The sequence below is a fragment of the Marmota marmota genome, unplaced genomic scaffold (genome assembly GCF_001458135.2).
Source record: "Marmota marmota marmota unplaced genomic scaffold, marMar, whole genome shotgun sequence".
NCBI lineage: Eukaryota > Metazoa > Chordata > Mammalia > Rodentia > Sciuridae > Marmota > Marmota marmota.
Genome location: NW_026000037.1, coordinates 32,513,568 through 32,528,749, shown reverse-complemented (window position 1 = coordinate 32,528,749; position 15,182 = coordinate 32,513,568). Strand labels below are relative to the sequence as shown.

Below are 15,182 nucleotides of genomic sequence, written 5' to 3'. Positions count from 1 at the left end.
GAACATTAATAATTGTTTTATTTTATATATTATTTTATATATTGTCTTAATTGTTTTATATTAAATATTTAATTGTTTTATATATTTTAATTGTTTTATATGTTTATGTATTGTTTTAACTGTTTTATATATTTTTGGTTTTATTATATTACTTTTATTACTTACGAATTATTTTGGCAGATAGCATGATCTCCATTTTTATAGGTGAGGGTTGGAAACTCAACTTTGTCAACTACAAAGTAGTAAAAATAGAATTATATCCCCTCTTGTCCAACTTCAAAGCTTGCTGTTAACTACTTTGCTTCTTTGTCTTGCTGCTGCATTAACAGATCATTCTATAAAGATTAAAATACTATTTATGCTTTTAAACCACATTCTACATCACTCAGACAGCTTCTACTGACCCCTTGGAGGAATGGATTTTTTTAACCAGAAGCACAATGAACACCAGGACATGTCAAAGGGGGAGCAAAGGAAATTCAGAAACTTGACCATAAATCTTTTAAAATAAAACCACGACATCTTTAATCAAGGCCTGGCAATCATCGTATTGTTTCTTTGAGGCTCCAATTGGTAAATGTGGGCTATCCCACTAGGCCTTTAATACTTGGTTAGAAATGAATCCAAGAAGTTGACTAGCAAGACAATTCATGCAGTACAAACACGAATCTGTAATTCTCTTCCCCATTACCACAAAACAGTTAGTTCCTGCACTGAATTCACTTTGAAGACAATGAGTGCCTGGGAGAAACCATAAGAGCATTGAAAATGGGGCCAGAAGTAATAAATAGGGACTGCCAAAAAAATGCTTACGAATTTCTTCTACAACTCAGAGCTATTGTCAGTTTGTAACAATTCTGAAGGTTGAACTGGAGGCATACAATTAGTGAGCTAACTTGCAAGGTTTGCCTACAATCTAAAAGCAGTTTTCTTTCACCTGTATATAATTAAACAGCTGAGAATTATATCTCCTGGTACGAGGAGATTAAAATAATAAAATAAAAGTAAACCAAATGCTTTAAAATGGAGTCTAATCTCTCTCCATTATCCCAGCACATTCACATAAACTCTGCTCCAATGGAATTCTTCTCACTCAGCAGGATGAAGATCATCTTCTCAGCAGCCAAACCCAGCAAGGCCAGCCACTCTCCTCCCTTCCTAACATCCCCTTAGAACACATTCAAAGGGAAGACAAAGGCCCTGCAAGTAGATGAGGTTGTTTTGTGCCTGGCCCTTAGGGGTATTTTATTTTCTTAAAAAGATTATCTCAAACTTACTGTAGCCAAAAAATGAAAACAAAACAGAACCTAAAACAAATTTCTGAGGCAGTTTAAAAATACAAAGGACTGAGACATATTTTTAATTTATTCATAATTAGTTTACAAATTGGACCACACCAAGACACCAAAATCAGCAAGCCACTTTGGGGATAAAGGCTATTGCAATTATCAGGAGCAAGCCAAATGTTACCTTTTGTTCTCACTAAAATCTCCTTTAAAAAAACATCTCTTAGCAAATGATTTTCTATTTAAAGAGGATTACATAGCAAACATGACTAGTGGCTGTACAGCAAAGAACTTTTCTTTGTTTTTTTACCTGCCAAAGATAAATTAGTTCATTTTGATCCACTCTTGCCAGGCAATGTGGTCCATACAGTGATGGTACCAATGTACCTGACAGCCTCCTGATTAGTAAGGACTAATTACTAATCAGGAGTGGTCAGGCAATGTACCTGCTTGCCAAAAGATGTAGGAGACAATGGTCAGGCAATGGCAGGTTGGTTCCTGCCTGGAGTCCTTACTAATCAGGAGGCTGTCAGGTACATTGCCTGACCACTGTCTCCTACATCTTTTGGCAAGCAGTTCTTATGTTTGTGAAGCAAGGTTTGGGGCTTGAATTGCCCCAGTAACTCTCTCCAAATTGCTCTTACTTACAATCACTGTCAAATTTCAATAGGCATGAAAGAAGCCCTCATCCAGGTACAATGAAGAAACCCTACAAATTTCACTTTGTAATAACTACAGAATACAGAAATTGTATTAGCTCCATTAGATGGAGTCATAGAAATATTCCAAAAGGTTAGCTGGATATAGTGAATGTCAGAGTTAGAATAAGATAAAAAATCACTTTGTTAACTTAGAGTGTTTTCTCATTGGTAACACCCTATATTAAGGTGTCATTTATAAAGAGTTTATTATTATTTATTAATGTGTGGAGCACTTTATAGCATACTAGATAACAACTTAAATTCATGTATTAAAGATGCACATACATGGTTTAATACGATTTACATCTTATAATATTCTTTAAAACAGCTTCCCATGGTCTCATCCGTTAAGCATTTATTACTAATGCATTTTATAACATACTTTATAATACATTATTTGAGCAAGTAGCTACATTTAGTGATTATTTCATAAATAAGAATAAAGCATTTATAAGTGGCACCTTAATTTAAAGCGTTACCTTCACATTACTAGGGAGCTGCTCACCATTCATCTCATTTTGTGATTATTCTCCAAATGCACCACTTAATAAAACAGACACTAAGTTCTATTTTCCCTTCATCTGATTAAAAGTTTATTGAGTCATTTCCTCTATCTGTTTTCAGATGTTTGTAGCTTAGAAGCCTTAGGGTGATTTCTGATGAAACCAAAATTTTAATTCAACAGTATTTCTGAAAAGATAATAATAGTAAAAACAGAGAAATACTCACTGCATTGGACAGAGCCTGTTGCTTGGATTCTTTGTAAAATTCAAGTTTTCGACTAGAAAGAACTATCCAGGAAGATGACCAGTTTTTCCTTAGAAAAAGAAACAGGAAAAAAATATCATCAGTAGAAAAAAATACATACACAATAGAATAGGAGCAACATTTGAGACTATGTTTTGAACTTGTTTTCCTAAAATACTCTTCTCTATTAAAAGCAATAATTGGTATGAAACTCAGATAACAATAAAAACATTTTATTATTTTAGAAAAGTATGACATTTATATATATGTTTCTCTCTCCATAAAATCTTTTCAACTACTAAGCACCCAATTTTTTGTGTGTTCAAACACCCCACTTCCCACAAAAAGTGTTAAACTAAAAGTAGCAAAGTAAAACTAGAGATCAGAAACCTTTCCTCCATTGTTTCTTCTTTACAATGGTTTAGTATATTACAGAGTCTGAAAAACTAATCAGCTCATGTCATTGCTTATTCAAAATAGTTTTATATTGTTAAATCCCACTGGAAATCAAAGAAATGTAACTAAAATTGCTGACATGTTTTTTTCCTCTATGCCTATCATATTGCTGAGGATTAATGAGGGTATAGAAGATGGATTCTCTGGTATTGTATTATACCAATACAATAGTGTAAATTGGTGCATCTTTCTGGAGTGCAATTTTAAAATATGATTTTCTTAAAAAATTATTAAGATGTTCATGTACCCCAAAAGTACATGTGATATATGTTTATGTTGCGTTATTTTTTTTTCATTCCTTATTTGTTCTTGGTAAAAATACATGAGAGTAGAGTGTATTTTGACATAGCATACATACATGGAGCATTAATAAATCTTTAAAAACTTCTGTCTTTTGACTAAACATGTCCATTCCTATGAATTTAAATGTATTCTAGAGATATATTCTCACAAGTTGCTAAAGCTTTGTGCATAAGGATGAAGTACACCATCATTTGTTAATTCTGCACAAAACATAAAAAGTTAAGAAACTGCTTAAGTAAATTGCACATAACAAATTTATTTCAAGAATAATGAACCCTGAGCTATAGAAGGACTGGTGTGGGAAGATTTTAATTCAGATCATAATATACATATTTCATAACACCATGCTGTGCTATTTACTTAGAATATCTTCACCCATCCAAGCCACTTCTAATTAATAATTACATTCATCACAAGTCCAAGTGTTTCCTAAGTGTGCCTTTCATGACTTTCTTGCATATGGCTTATAGGAAATTTTTTAATATATTTTTTTAAATTTCACTCTGATATCCCCCACTAAAATGTGAGACCACAAATGGCAGAAGTCTTTTTGTCCTTAACAGAGGTATCTTTATTGTGTAGTACAGAGCCTTGGATGTAAGTACAAAACTTACATCTGTTGAGTTAAAAATTGTACTGGTCTGCAAAACAATTCACGAGTATAACCATAGTAAACCAAGTAGTAAAATCATGGCTTTTGATTTTCCCTTGTATTTCTTAGTCTTTACCAAATTTCCTCCATTGGACATGCATTACTGCTATAGTTAGAATAAGTAGGTGTTAGTGTCATCAAAAGTCGTGTTTTTTGATGGAAAAAAAACAAGAGTTTATATTCATATATAAATGATTTACCCAATATATCATATTATTGCAGTTTGCTTTGGTTTAACATTCAAACTAATTTAATTTGGTTTACAAAACAAAAAGCTACAGAAATTCTTTATTCAAGTCAATAGAAACCACACAAAAATATATGAAAAATAACTTCAAGATAGTTGTGCAATTATTTATTTATTGCCTTTTACAATCTAGGAGCCTGATTGAAAGGGATGCTTTGATTCAGTAAGGTTAATATTTACAAAAAGAATTAGGTTACTCTAACACGCCTGAAGCTTTCTTAATGATACACGATTGTGTTTAAAAGGAATAGGATAAACAGGCACACAAGAAACACAATGTGAATTTTCCAATGTATAAATACAAATGTTATGTTCTTGTACCCACTTGTCTTCAAATAAAGAGTCAAGTTTTCAATTAGATGATATAAAGTTAAAAAAAGAAAAAGAGAAACTGCTTAGATATTTTCCCTCTGTCTTAGCGCCCATTTCTCCATCAAGGTACCAGTGACAATATGGTGAATTAAACAGCCGTTTCCTCTTTATGCAGGTTATGATATTAGATGATCCAGAACAAGGAAGAGAGAAAGATCCGCAGAAATGCTGGTCTAGGCCCTGAGTCTTTCACCACCATCCTTCTTTGTACCATATGTAGCCCTGGGTACGGAACACCTCAGACATGATGGATCCATATTTAACCTGCCTGTTACATTCCTCACTATATTTTTCATCTTCTGGCAGAGAGAAACTATACCTTACTTGCTTCCTATCTATAGAAAGTCCTGGATAAATGATTCTGATTTGAATCTGTTTCAGATGTTGATCGTTTATAGAACTTGCTGGCAAAACTCTCTCGTTCTTTAAACTTGGAACTGGAACTAGTTAGAACTAAAGCTGCGTGAAATTCAATTATCTCATTGTTCTGTGTTAGGACTTTGAACTTCTGTGAACTGTGTCCCTGTTAGGTAAACCAGATGAGTGAGCTGAAGAGGGTCTTAGAAGCTTAGTAATGCAAACTTCTCTCACACCTTACATACAGTGCTATTTCATCTTGAATTTATAAATGGCAAGCACTGAACCATATTAGAATGAAAGTAAAAGCTATTCCAAGGGTAGAATTCTATTGCTTAGAAAGAATTTCATTTCAAAATGAAGAATAAAGTGCTACTGACAAACATTTGGATGCTTCCCTTTCATTTCATTTATCCTAAGATTTCGTTTAAAATGATAATTAGCATGAATTATTCTAAATAACTAGTATAAGTTTGATTTTGTAGCTAAGGTTAACCTCTCAAACATAAATATGTTGAAGGTAACTAATATTTCCACATACTAACATGGAAAACAAGGCTCAGAGAACTTAGGTAACTTGATGAAGGCCACAAAGCTACACACTTACATTGAAAGTCAATCCAGTTTCTCTGACAATGAAGTCAAGACAACAAAGTCTGTAATCTATTTATTAGTTTATACTTTTTTAAAAGGCCTATGCAATGCTAATTTGGTTAAAGATATCATCAGTATCAGATTTTACATAGGTTTGGTTGAAATTCTCAAATCATAAAATCTTGTGTGTGAAGCCTGTTACAACACATCAGCAATCTGTCACTCTTATTAGCTATTTTATATGTTTTTTTAAAAGAAATATTGGCAAAACCCCATCCATCCCAAACTCAATACCTGTGCATACTTTAGAAGTCTTCCTGACTTCTTAGACATGAGTCAGTTATATGAGCTCTCAGGCTGCAGTGGCCACTCTGTCCCAGGTATGCCACAGGAATTTCACATGCATCACATAATTTAATCACACAGCCAGTCACAAATATCCATTGAACATTTAACACTATTATCAAACACATTTTTTCAACACATGTATCAAACAAAATTCAAAGGGCTGACTATAAAAGAAAATAAGAAGAGACCTCAATGATTTTATTTCTAACTAGAACACAGGCAAAAAACATAGAAACAAATCCTCTGAATAACTCAGGGAGGTGGACTGGTGCTTAGCGAGACTGTGTCTTAACCACAGGCACACATGTTATGAAGATGGGAATCAGGCCACATCTCCTGGACCTTGGAGCCTATGCTCATTCCACGGTAACAGCTGTCTCTAGAGCAGGTGGCACCAGCTCTCCCTTCAGTCTTATCTAGCATGTATTGCAGAGTATCATGACAGAAGTTAAGAAAGGGAGACAGAACCTTTTTCTCCTTACTGCAAAGCTGTATCCTAACCTGACCTGGGCTGTTTTGCAATGCCAGTCATTTTATCCCTGCCTTCCATCCTCATCCTGATGATCAGCAGGTAAATTCATCCATAACAGGAACCAGTTAATGCCCCCACATTTCATCCCAACATTTGGAACACTGTGTTTTTGTTTTTTTAAAAATTATTTTTTAGTTATAGTTGGACACAAAACCTTTATTTGTTTTTATGTGGTACTGAGGATCGAACCCAGGGCCTTGCGCTTGCTAAGTGAGCACACTACCACTGAGCCACAACGACAGCCCTGGAACACTGTGTTTTACCATATACAGGATAAAAAGTAAGTTGCTCAAGAGACTTCACCATAAAGCAAGACATGTAATTCAGAAAATATCCATCTTAATAAGTTAGAGTTCCCAGGAATAAATAAGGCTATTCCAGGTCTCTGCACAGACTAAGAGGTAAAAATCAGGTGAAAGACCCATGCTAGATTCAGTGTAGAAAACAGATCTTGGGACAAGAAAATAAATAAATAAATAAATAAATAATAAATGCAGGCATCTTTAACTTTTCACATACAAAGCAAATCATATCTAAGGGGAAATTACAATTTAAGAAAAATCTTGTTTAACATATGCAATTGCTGAGACATTTTATCTGAGTGGAACACTCAGAGAACTTTCCTAAAACAAATCCTGAGCATGAAGTTGGAAAATGAAAAAAAGCAAAACAAAACTCGACACAGACATCATCTTGACATTCTACAAAATGGACACCGGATGGCAGCACATAATAACAGCAACTTTATAACTGCTTGTCTGGAGAATGCTGGATGGAAAATGGCCCTTAAAATAGTCAATGTCATTATAAGAGCCTGTGAGCATAAGTTCTGAGTTTAACACATTCATTTGCTCTAAACATCAACACTTTGTATCCTATACTGATCACTCGTGCATCCTTTAGCTAATGACGAAATGACAGACCAATAAGAGGAAAGTATCTGAGATAACTTCATAAATTTCAGATACTGTTACCTGACTTGGTCATGCTGGATTTGGCTTGATCCTCCACCAGTGATTTTACTGTAGTGTCCCTGACCAATTTACCACAAAATCCCTCATACACTTAAATGTCCTGACTCATCTCAGACTGGTAGCTCTAGAATCTTATTTTTTCTCTCTCATATTCTAAGCTTCTTATAATTTGCAACTGCTAAAAGGTGGGTCCAAGAGACATACATCTCTATCAGTGTGGCAAGAATATAGAAAAAGACAGGTTTAGCCTGGAAGAATTTATTACCACAGTGAGCAGAAAGTACTAAGGAAAAAAATAATAAATTCACATGAGGAGGATACCTTAGTATCAGATTCTAAAATAAGTTCATTCTGAGTAACAATTGTGTTGAAACTCACGCATACACACACATCCCCACACACACAAAAAAAGATTCATGGGCCCTAGAATGAAGGCAGGTACTAGGAGACACAATCACAGCAAAACCCTTATATGTATTTATTTTCAAACCCATCTCTGTCCATGTTTTCACCCCCATGTATTCTCATGTTCCTCTGAAGAAGACAGCAGAGTGAGAATCTGTACATGATATGATCAGCAGGTAAATTCATCCATAACAGGAACCAGTTAATGCCCCCACATTTCATCCCAACATTTGGAACACTGTGTTTTTGTTTTTTTAAAAATTATTTTTTAGTTATAGTTGTGGATATGTACAGATCCACAAACAAAAGATCCGAGTTCAGAGACAGAAGTGTGAGGTACTGAAAGAGCATAATCACAATGACAGGTGCCTTTTGTAATTTAAGCCTTCAAAAAAACTGTTTACTAAGGCCTCATAGAATTTCATAGAGGCCAGTGCAACTTACAGTTTTGGAGATGGAATTCCCCAAATGAAGAAATTCCTAAGCTTCTTCAGAAAAGCTGAAGCATAATTTCTATGTTCATAATTAAAAATTAAAGTTGAATGCTGAATGTATTCTGCTTTCAAGCCTGTCAGAGTATCACAAGGGAAATGTGCATAACCTCATTTTGAAATAAGACTAAATTTAGGGCCTTTTATGAATATAAGATGTAGCCAACAAGTTCTCCTTCCTGTCACCTTCTCCTGTTCATATTGAGATAAATCAAAATACAAAATTTTAGAGAAAATACATGAAAAAAGGAATAAAGACAAATGAAAAGGAGAATAAATAGGGGGAATAAAAAGATAATACTACAAGATGTAGATGATCTAAAATGGATTTATGAGTAAAAAATTTGATAGAAATTTAAACAATAATATTTATCAAGTGACAATTGAAGAAGACCTTGGTATTATGCATGACAGAAAACAAAAGGACCCCCCTTTTTTTTTAAACTTATTGGCCTTAAATAGCTTAAAGCTACAAAGATAAAGCAAACATGTTTGAAACAGAGAATAGGGTTAAAATATATGATAGGATCCTTTAATAAAATCTGGGGGAAAGAAGAGGTTAATATGGTAACTAAGTTTCTTCATTTGTGCAGTAGGAAATGATAATAAAGTCAATGTGCTAGTATTATTTCAGCATTACTAGTAAAGCATTTGGTCACATGCATCTAGTAAGATTGCTTTTCAAATCAATACAATGTATTAAAATGATATAAAGATCCTTGATGATGCAAGGTATGGTAGTGTATGCCTGTAATTCCAGTGGCTTGGAAGGCTGAGGCAGGAGAATAACAAGTTCAAAGCCAGCCTCAGCAAAAGTGAGGTGTTAAGCAACTCAATGAATCCCTGTCTTTAAATAAAATACAAAATAGGGCTGGGGGTATGGCTCAGCAGTCGAGTGCCCCTGAGTTCAAACCTGGGTACCTCCCTCCCCCCCAAAAAAGATCCTTGTTGAATGGGAAACCACCTACCAAAAGAAATTTAACATAGGAAATACAAATTATAGTAACTGTGGTATATTACTTAATAATTACTAAACTATCAATGAGATAAGATCTATACAATTTTTCAAGATTATGACTAAACTGGCCATTTTGTTGCTAGTGATAAAAGCAAACAGACTCCTTGGGCAAGGAATATTGCAATACATAGCATGATTTATTTTAAAATAGTTATGGAATTTGATCATGTAATACAGGCTTAGAATCTATCTTTACAAAATATAAAAGAAAAATTGACAAGCTTTAGGAGATTTACTACAATTTTAACTATTTTAAAATAAAACTAGACTCAAAAATAAAATTTAAAAAAGAAGGGTAGGGATTATTTTGTATATCATAGCCTACAAACACTGTGGAAAATCATGTGCTATTAAATATAGTGATCATATATACAAAGTTCAATTTGTAAATTATATAAAATAAAAACAAAAACCAAATATATTTGGAAGACATATCTACAATGTCTAAATTTGAAAAAAATATTATCATTTAGAATATAATTAGTTCTCTCAAATTATCAAAAAAATAAAAAGAGATTCAATAGAAAATAGTCAAAGTTTATGAATAGATAATTCTCAGGATGCAGAATCTGAATGATTCTACATTTAAAAAAAATGTAGGCTTCACTGAAATAGAAACAGTAAAAAATACAAGCAACATTGAAGTTACATTCTATGGTCATGAATTTGTCAAAATTGAAAGTGTGGTAATGTTGTTTGTTAATGAGATTGTGGGGAAGTGGGATCCCTTCTTCAGTGCAGAGTGAACTGGCACACTCATTCAGGAGAAAGTCTGGCAATGACACTCAGTGACTTTCTAAATGTCCAAGAAAGCCTACACTCTTGATTATAGTCCCCAGATAATTTCTAACAGGTTCAAAGGAGATATATATGTGGATGCTTCTGCAATGTTGCTTGGGATGAAAGGAGTTACATACAACTTCAATATTCATACCTGCAATATTGCATAAGTAAAATTTGGTACCAATACACAATAGAAAAATGGCAGCAACTGGAATAAATAAAGTAATTTTAAATATAGTAACATACATAGATATGAACAAGCACTTACACTGAATGAGAGTAGTAAGAAACATGAGATTTATAATAGGAAAATGTTTATTAACTATGGAACACATTCAAACATTCAATTGATTTTTATTAGAATACCACACATATATCCAAATACATATATGGAGTGTGGATTTTTCAACAATTAGATTGTATGTCTACAGATTACTGACTTGAGAATTGCAGACTGAGAATAAAATAAACAGCTCTAGGGGTCTTGCTTCAAATGATGGTAACACAAGGCCACAAACTGAAGGGAGTAATCAACTCAGCTCTGTGCACCTGGGATTTTCAGAAAAGGAAAACTAAAATTGATGTGACTTTAAATGATGAAAGCTGAAAGAATGCATAATGCTATGCAAACTGATTGGAATAACAATAAAATAGAACATACTGAAGTTTATGTAAATGTAAACTATAAATTAAAGCTTGTATGGAAACTGATTAAGTTTGTTGTACAAATAAGACAAATACAAAATGGTAACCACACTGATTGAAAGTACCTAAAAATGTATTCATGAGTGTTGGTTGGGGGAGGGGCCCAAGTGCCTCAGCCTCCTCTTAATATCCTCTTATACAAGAAAATGCTATAAAGTTGGCTTATGAATAGCTTATGGGTAAGGATGATTTACAAAACTATCACCACAGGGCATCATCTTGTTTTGTTTTGTTTTTAAATTTTCTTCTGTTCTTTGCATGAGCTCAAAGGGTAGCACTGATGTGAGCTGCCACCTCCTCTCTCCTACCAAGTGCCAGTGAAGGGCTGATTAGGCTGAAGTAGAAATTCTTGAAGATCACATGGCAGGGGAGGTTAAGAAAGGCTATTGGCATACTCATCTAGGGAGAGGCATAACTTTTTTAATACTCTTTTATGGGTTGATAAGATTGGACTGAAGTGTATGGGAAAGAAGAGCACTCAGGTTGGATAGTCAAGTGACTCCCTCCTTTTGCCCTTTTAGAACTTGATTCACTAGGTTAGTTCCTCAAGGAAGCAAAGATTAGCCCTGCCTCTCGAATCAGGTCTGCATTTGATCTTGTATCCTGTGCTTCTCTTGTGCACCCTGGGGAAGGTGGCTACAGGACCATTCCCAAGTAACAGTCAAGGAAAAGATTCACAGCCCTGTTTGCAAAGCCAAAGACTTGATATGGGCAGAAAACATAGTTTGTTGCTTATAATAAGAATTGTTATTTTAAGTAGTGGGATTATGGGTGAACCCCTTCAAGTTAACTTATTTAAAATAAATAGGCACCTAATTCATTAAACAAAACATTTTATTCTCTAGTGTTGGCCAGAGTGCCATTCTAGTAATGAATTGTATTATATAATTGACAAGTGTCCCCTTGTGTAGCTAATTAGTACATTTATATCATGTAGACTTAACTGTTAATAATATACTCATGAGTATATGCCTTGTCTCCCAATTTCAGCACTTTTTACATAATTTTCTAGCTTGCATATTACCTACTTACCTACTGCAAAGCTGAATACAAAATAAGACTGGCATGAGAACTATTTCTAAATATCCAACATATACAATATAACCAACAACTTAATTCTCATGTCAACATTTTTTTCTTCAATGTCTTTTGTTGTCATTGTATTGTGAGTTCTTATTCTCTTTTAAAATTTATCTCACATACCCTGTGTTCATGATTTCATTTTTCCTATATTTTCTCAAATTATTTTTATTTTGATCTATAAATGTAGTTCTGATTCTTTATCCTTCAATTTTTTTCCCTCTCATTTTGTTGTATTGAGATTTTTTATATATTGTGAATAAGTCCATCCATGGCCTAAACTGTCAATCACAGAAATTAAGATCCTCTACCTTGTTTTTTTATTATTTTAAAAAGATTGTAAGTCCCAGGAAGATAAGAAACACTTCATTTATGTATTCTGTGCAATAATTATAAAAATATAGAAGTAGCACCTTCCTTTGAAAACCATAATTATGTTAAAAACAATGCTGTTCACAGTCATAGAAGAGGAGATAATTTTATTCTAGTCTGGTACCATAGGGTCTTCCTTCCCAATAAATAAGAGTGACACAAGTTGGGGATATAGGAAACTAGTATAGTTACATAATAGTGAGTTGAAAAACTCCTATTACCTTATTTTCTTTCCTCCATCTGCAATTTTGGCTTTTTGAAGATAACCTTCTTTTTCAACCATCTGCAAGAAGAATGCATACATTAAAACTTAGACAAACTCCTATTCATTTTTAGTTTGAATGAACTTATGCTTTCGAAGAGTCATTGCAGTGATGGAAATTTCCAGTCACAGCACTTATTAATAATGCATATATAGCTTATGGGAAGTACCTGCAAGATCACAGTCATTACAAGCTGTTAAATATCCAAAAGATAAATTATGAAGAGGGATGTGAATGATTTGTTAGATAGTGATACACCTTTACTCACTTTTCTTTCTGTGCAATGAAATCACTTGCTTTAAAAAAAAAATGGGCTCCAAGTGTAAAACAAAGACAAATGTAATGTCTTTCTTAATTTTACCAACCATTCTTAGAAAAGCTCTTCGTTTTCATGTTCCCCATATACCTGCTGAAGCCAGGGCAAAAGAAGAATTCAATAGAATCTAGTAACTGAGTCAGCTGAATCATGAAAAGTCATTAAAAATAGCAACATAGCATGCATTTAGGTCCCTCAGAGACCTTGTAGTAATAGTGTCTCATTGTCTCCTTCCATGATGCATAGTTGCCTTCCTTTTCCTACCTGTGTATATGGGCTTCAACTGATAGATAATACAGCTGCAAGCTTCTGAAAAAAAAGACTCGACTATTTATTATGCCACAGGTGTGTTTGTGAAGTTCGAGGGTGTGTTTTAATCTCTTGGCACTCTATCCTTCTCTGCCTGCCTCATGCTCCACTGAAGATCCTTAGCCTATCATACTCTCTCCTCAGGCTGTATGCAAAATGCTGTAAAAAATCACCTAATAGTAGAGGACCATAATCCCTCAGTGCCACCCCTGTGCATATACACCCTGTCTCTAGCTCAGGCACTCCTAAGTACACAAAATTGACTTTAACATTCAATTCATATGGCATTTATTAGTGGGTCTTTCTATGATTCGTCTGTAATCTCTTTTAGGTATTCCTGTTCTGACCCTCCATTTTCACTCTGCATTTATCCCAAGGATAGCATTTGTCAGATCACACTGTAATTGTCTGCTTAATCTCTGTGCCTCTATCTTGTTTGAGTCACTGAAGGCCAAGGGCTGAACCTTTCACACCTGGATTCCCAGCTCCTATAGTACTTGCTGGCATGATAGTCACAAGGATAAGTTCTACTTCAACAAAGCAACAAATGAATGAATGTACATTTAAACGTTTATTCAAATAGTTATGGGAGAATAGACAAACCAAAACAATTCATATGCAATGACAGATTAGAAGAAAATATATTTGGAGGTAAATGAGTTGTCCCAAACCACTAAAATCTCAGAATTGCCTGTTTATAAGACTCACTCTGATATGCATGAGAACTTTCCTGACTTGTTCATCATTAGGTTCCAAATATATATATTGCACAGTACTTAGCTTTTAAATATATATCTGATGGATAACTTTTATTTTTTTTTCTAGTTCTATTATCTTCTTGGTTTTATTTATTTTTTTATTGGTCTGATGGATAACTTTTAGATTGACTAAATTATGATGATGATGATAATGAATTTGATGATCTTAACAAAGCATTTTTCATGCATCTACAAATTTTCTTTTACTTCAGTATCTTTTTCCACAAGTCTAAAAGAGTCTAGGGAAGCTTTCTTAGATAATTTTTAGAACTATGGTGCTCAATGGTGTCACTTTTTTTAATGTGTCTGGATATATGCACTCATTTGCTTTGCCCACCTCTTATTCTATGTATACTTTCCCTTTTTCTTGGTGCCAGGGAATTTTGCCTACCCTCTAAAGACCATATAATAAGTTCAGCACTTAACTCTGGGCAACACTGGCTTCTATAAATGTTTGGAAGAAAGATGCTTTCAGTAGCAATTAGCATCACAGAGGAGGTTCCTTTCTTTAGGAAAGTATACTGAAAAAATTTCTTGTGTAACCTTATTTATTGTTTTAGTGAAAATTTCTTCTAATGAAAATAAAATAGTTATCTAAATAGTGGATTTATGTAGTTAGTTACAAAATCTCAACCCATTATAAAAACTGATGCATGCATTTCCAGCTAACAATGTTGCCGTTATTTTTTCAAAAATATTCATCAGAAGACCCATAGGTAGACATTGTGACATTTGATATCCACAGAAATTTATTATTCATGACCATTCCTCTAAAACAAAAATGAAAATGTAAAAAGAAAAGGCCAATATTTTTACAGAAAGAAATCAACACAAAGAGGCTTGAGATATATTCTCTAAAACTCTCTTCCTTGAATACATAAGTAATATTCCACCAGACACAGATGAAAATACCTGAGACTGAAGTGGCCAACGGATTTATTTCTTATGTTAGGACTTAATAACACTTAATAACAGTGACATTAATAGCTGATTCAGTTTGCATTGTCTTGGATTAATGTCATAAAGTTTTCATGAGTGACTACCCAGAGGTCTTGAGAAAATGATGAAGGAAGAGAGAGATGAATAGCAAGTTAGATATCATCTTACAAATTC

At 33.8% G+C, this 15,182-nt stretch overlaps 1 protein-coding gene across 4 annotated transcripts in view; it reads right to left on the bottom strand.

Moving 5' to 3' along the window:
- Arhgap15 (Rho GTPase activating protein 15) overlaps positions 1-15,182 on the bottom strand; it is a 621,152-nt gene that overhangs the window by 524,427 nt on the left and 81,543 nt on the right. For all 4 annotated transcript variants that reach the window (XM_015479148.2, XM_048812226.1, XM_048812228.1 and 1 more), the window contains exons 4-5: positions 12,645-12,706; positions 2,717-2,804 (exon numbers count right to left, since the gene is read on the bottom strand). In XM_015479148.2, coding sequence (XP_015334634.1) covers positions 2,717-2,804; positions 12,645-12,706 — 150 coding nt within the window. The remainder of the gene's footprint in view (positions 1-2,716; positions 2,805-12,644; positions 12,707-15,182) is intronic.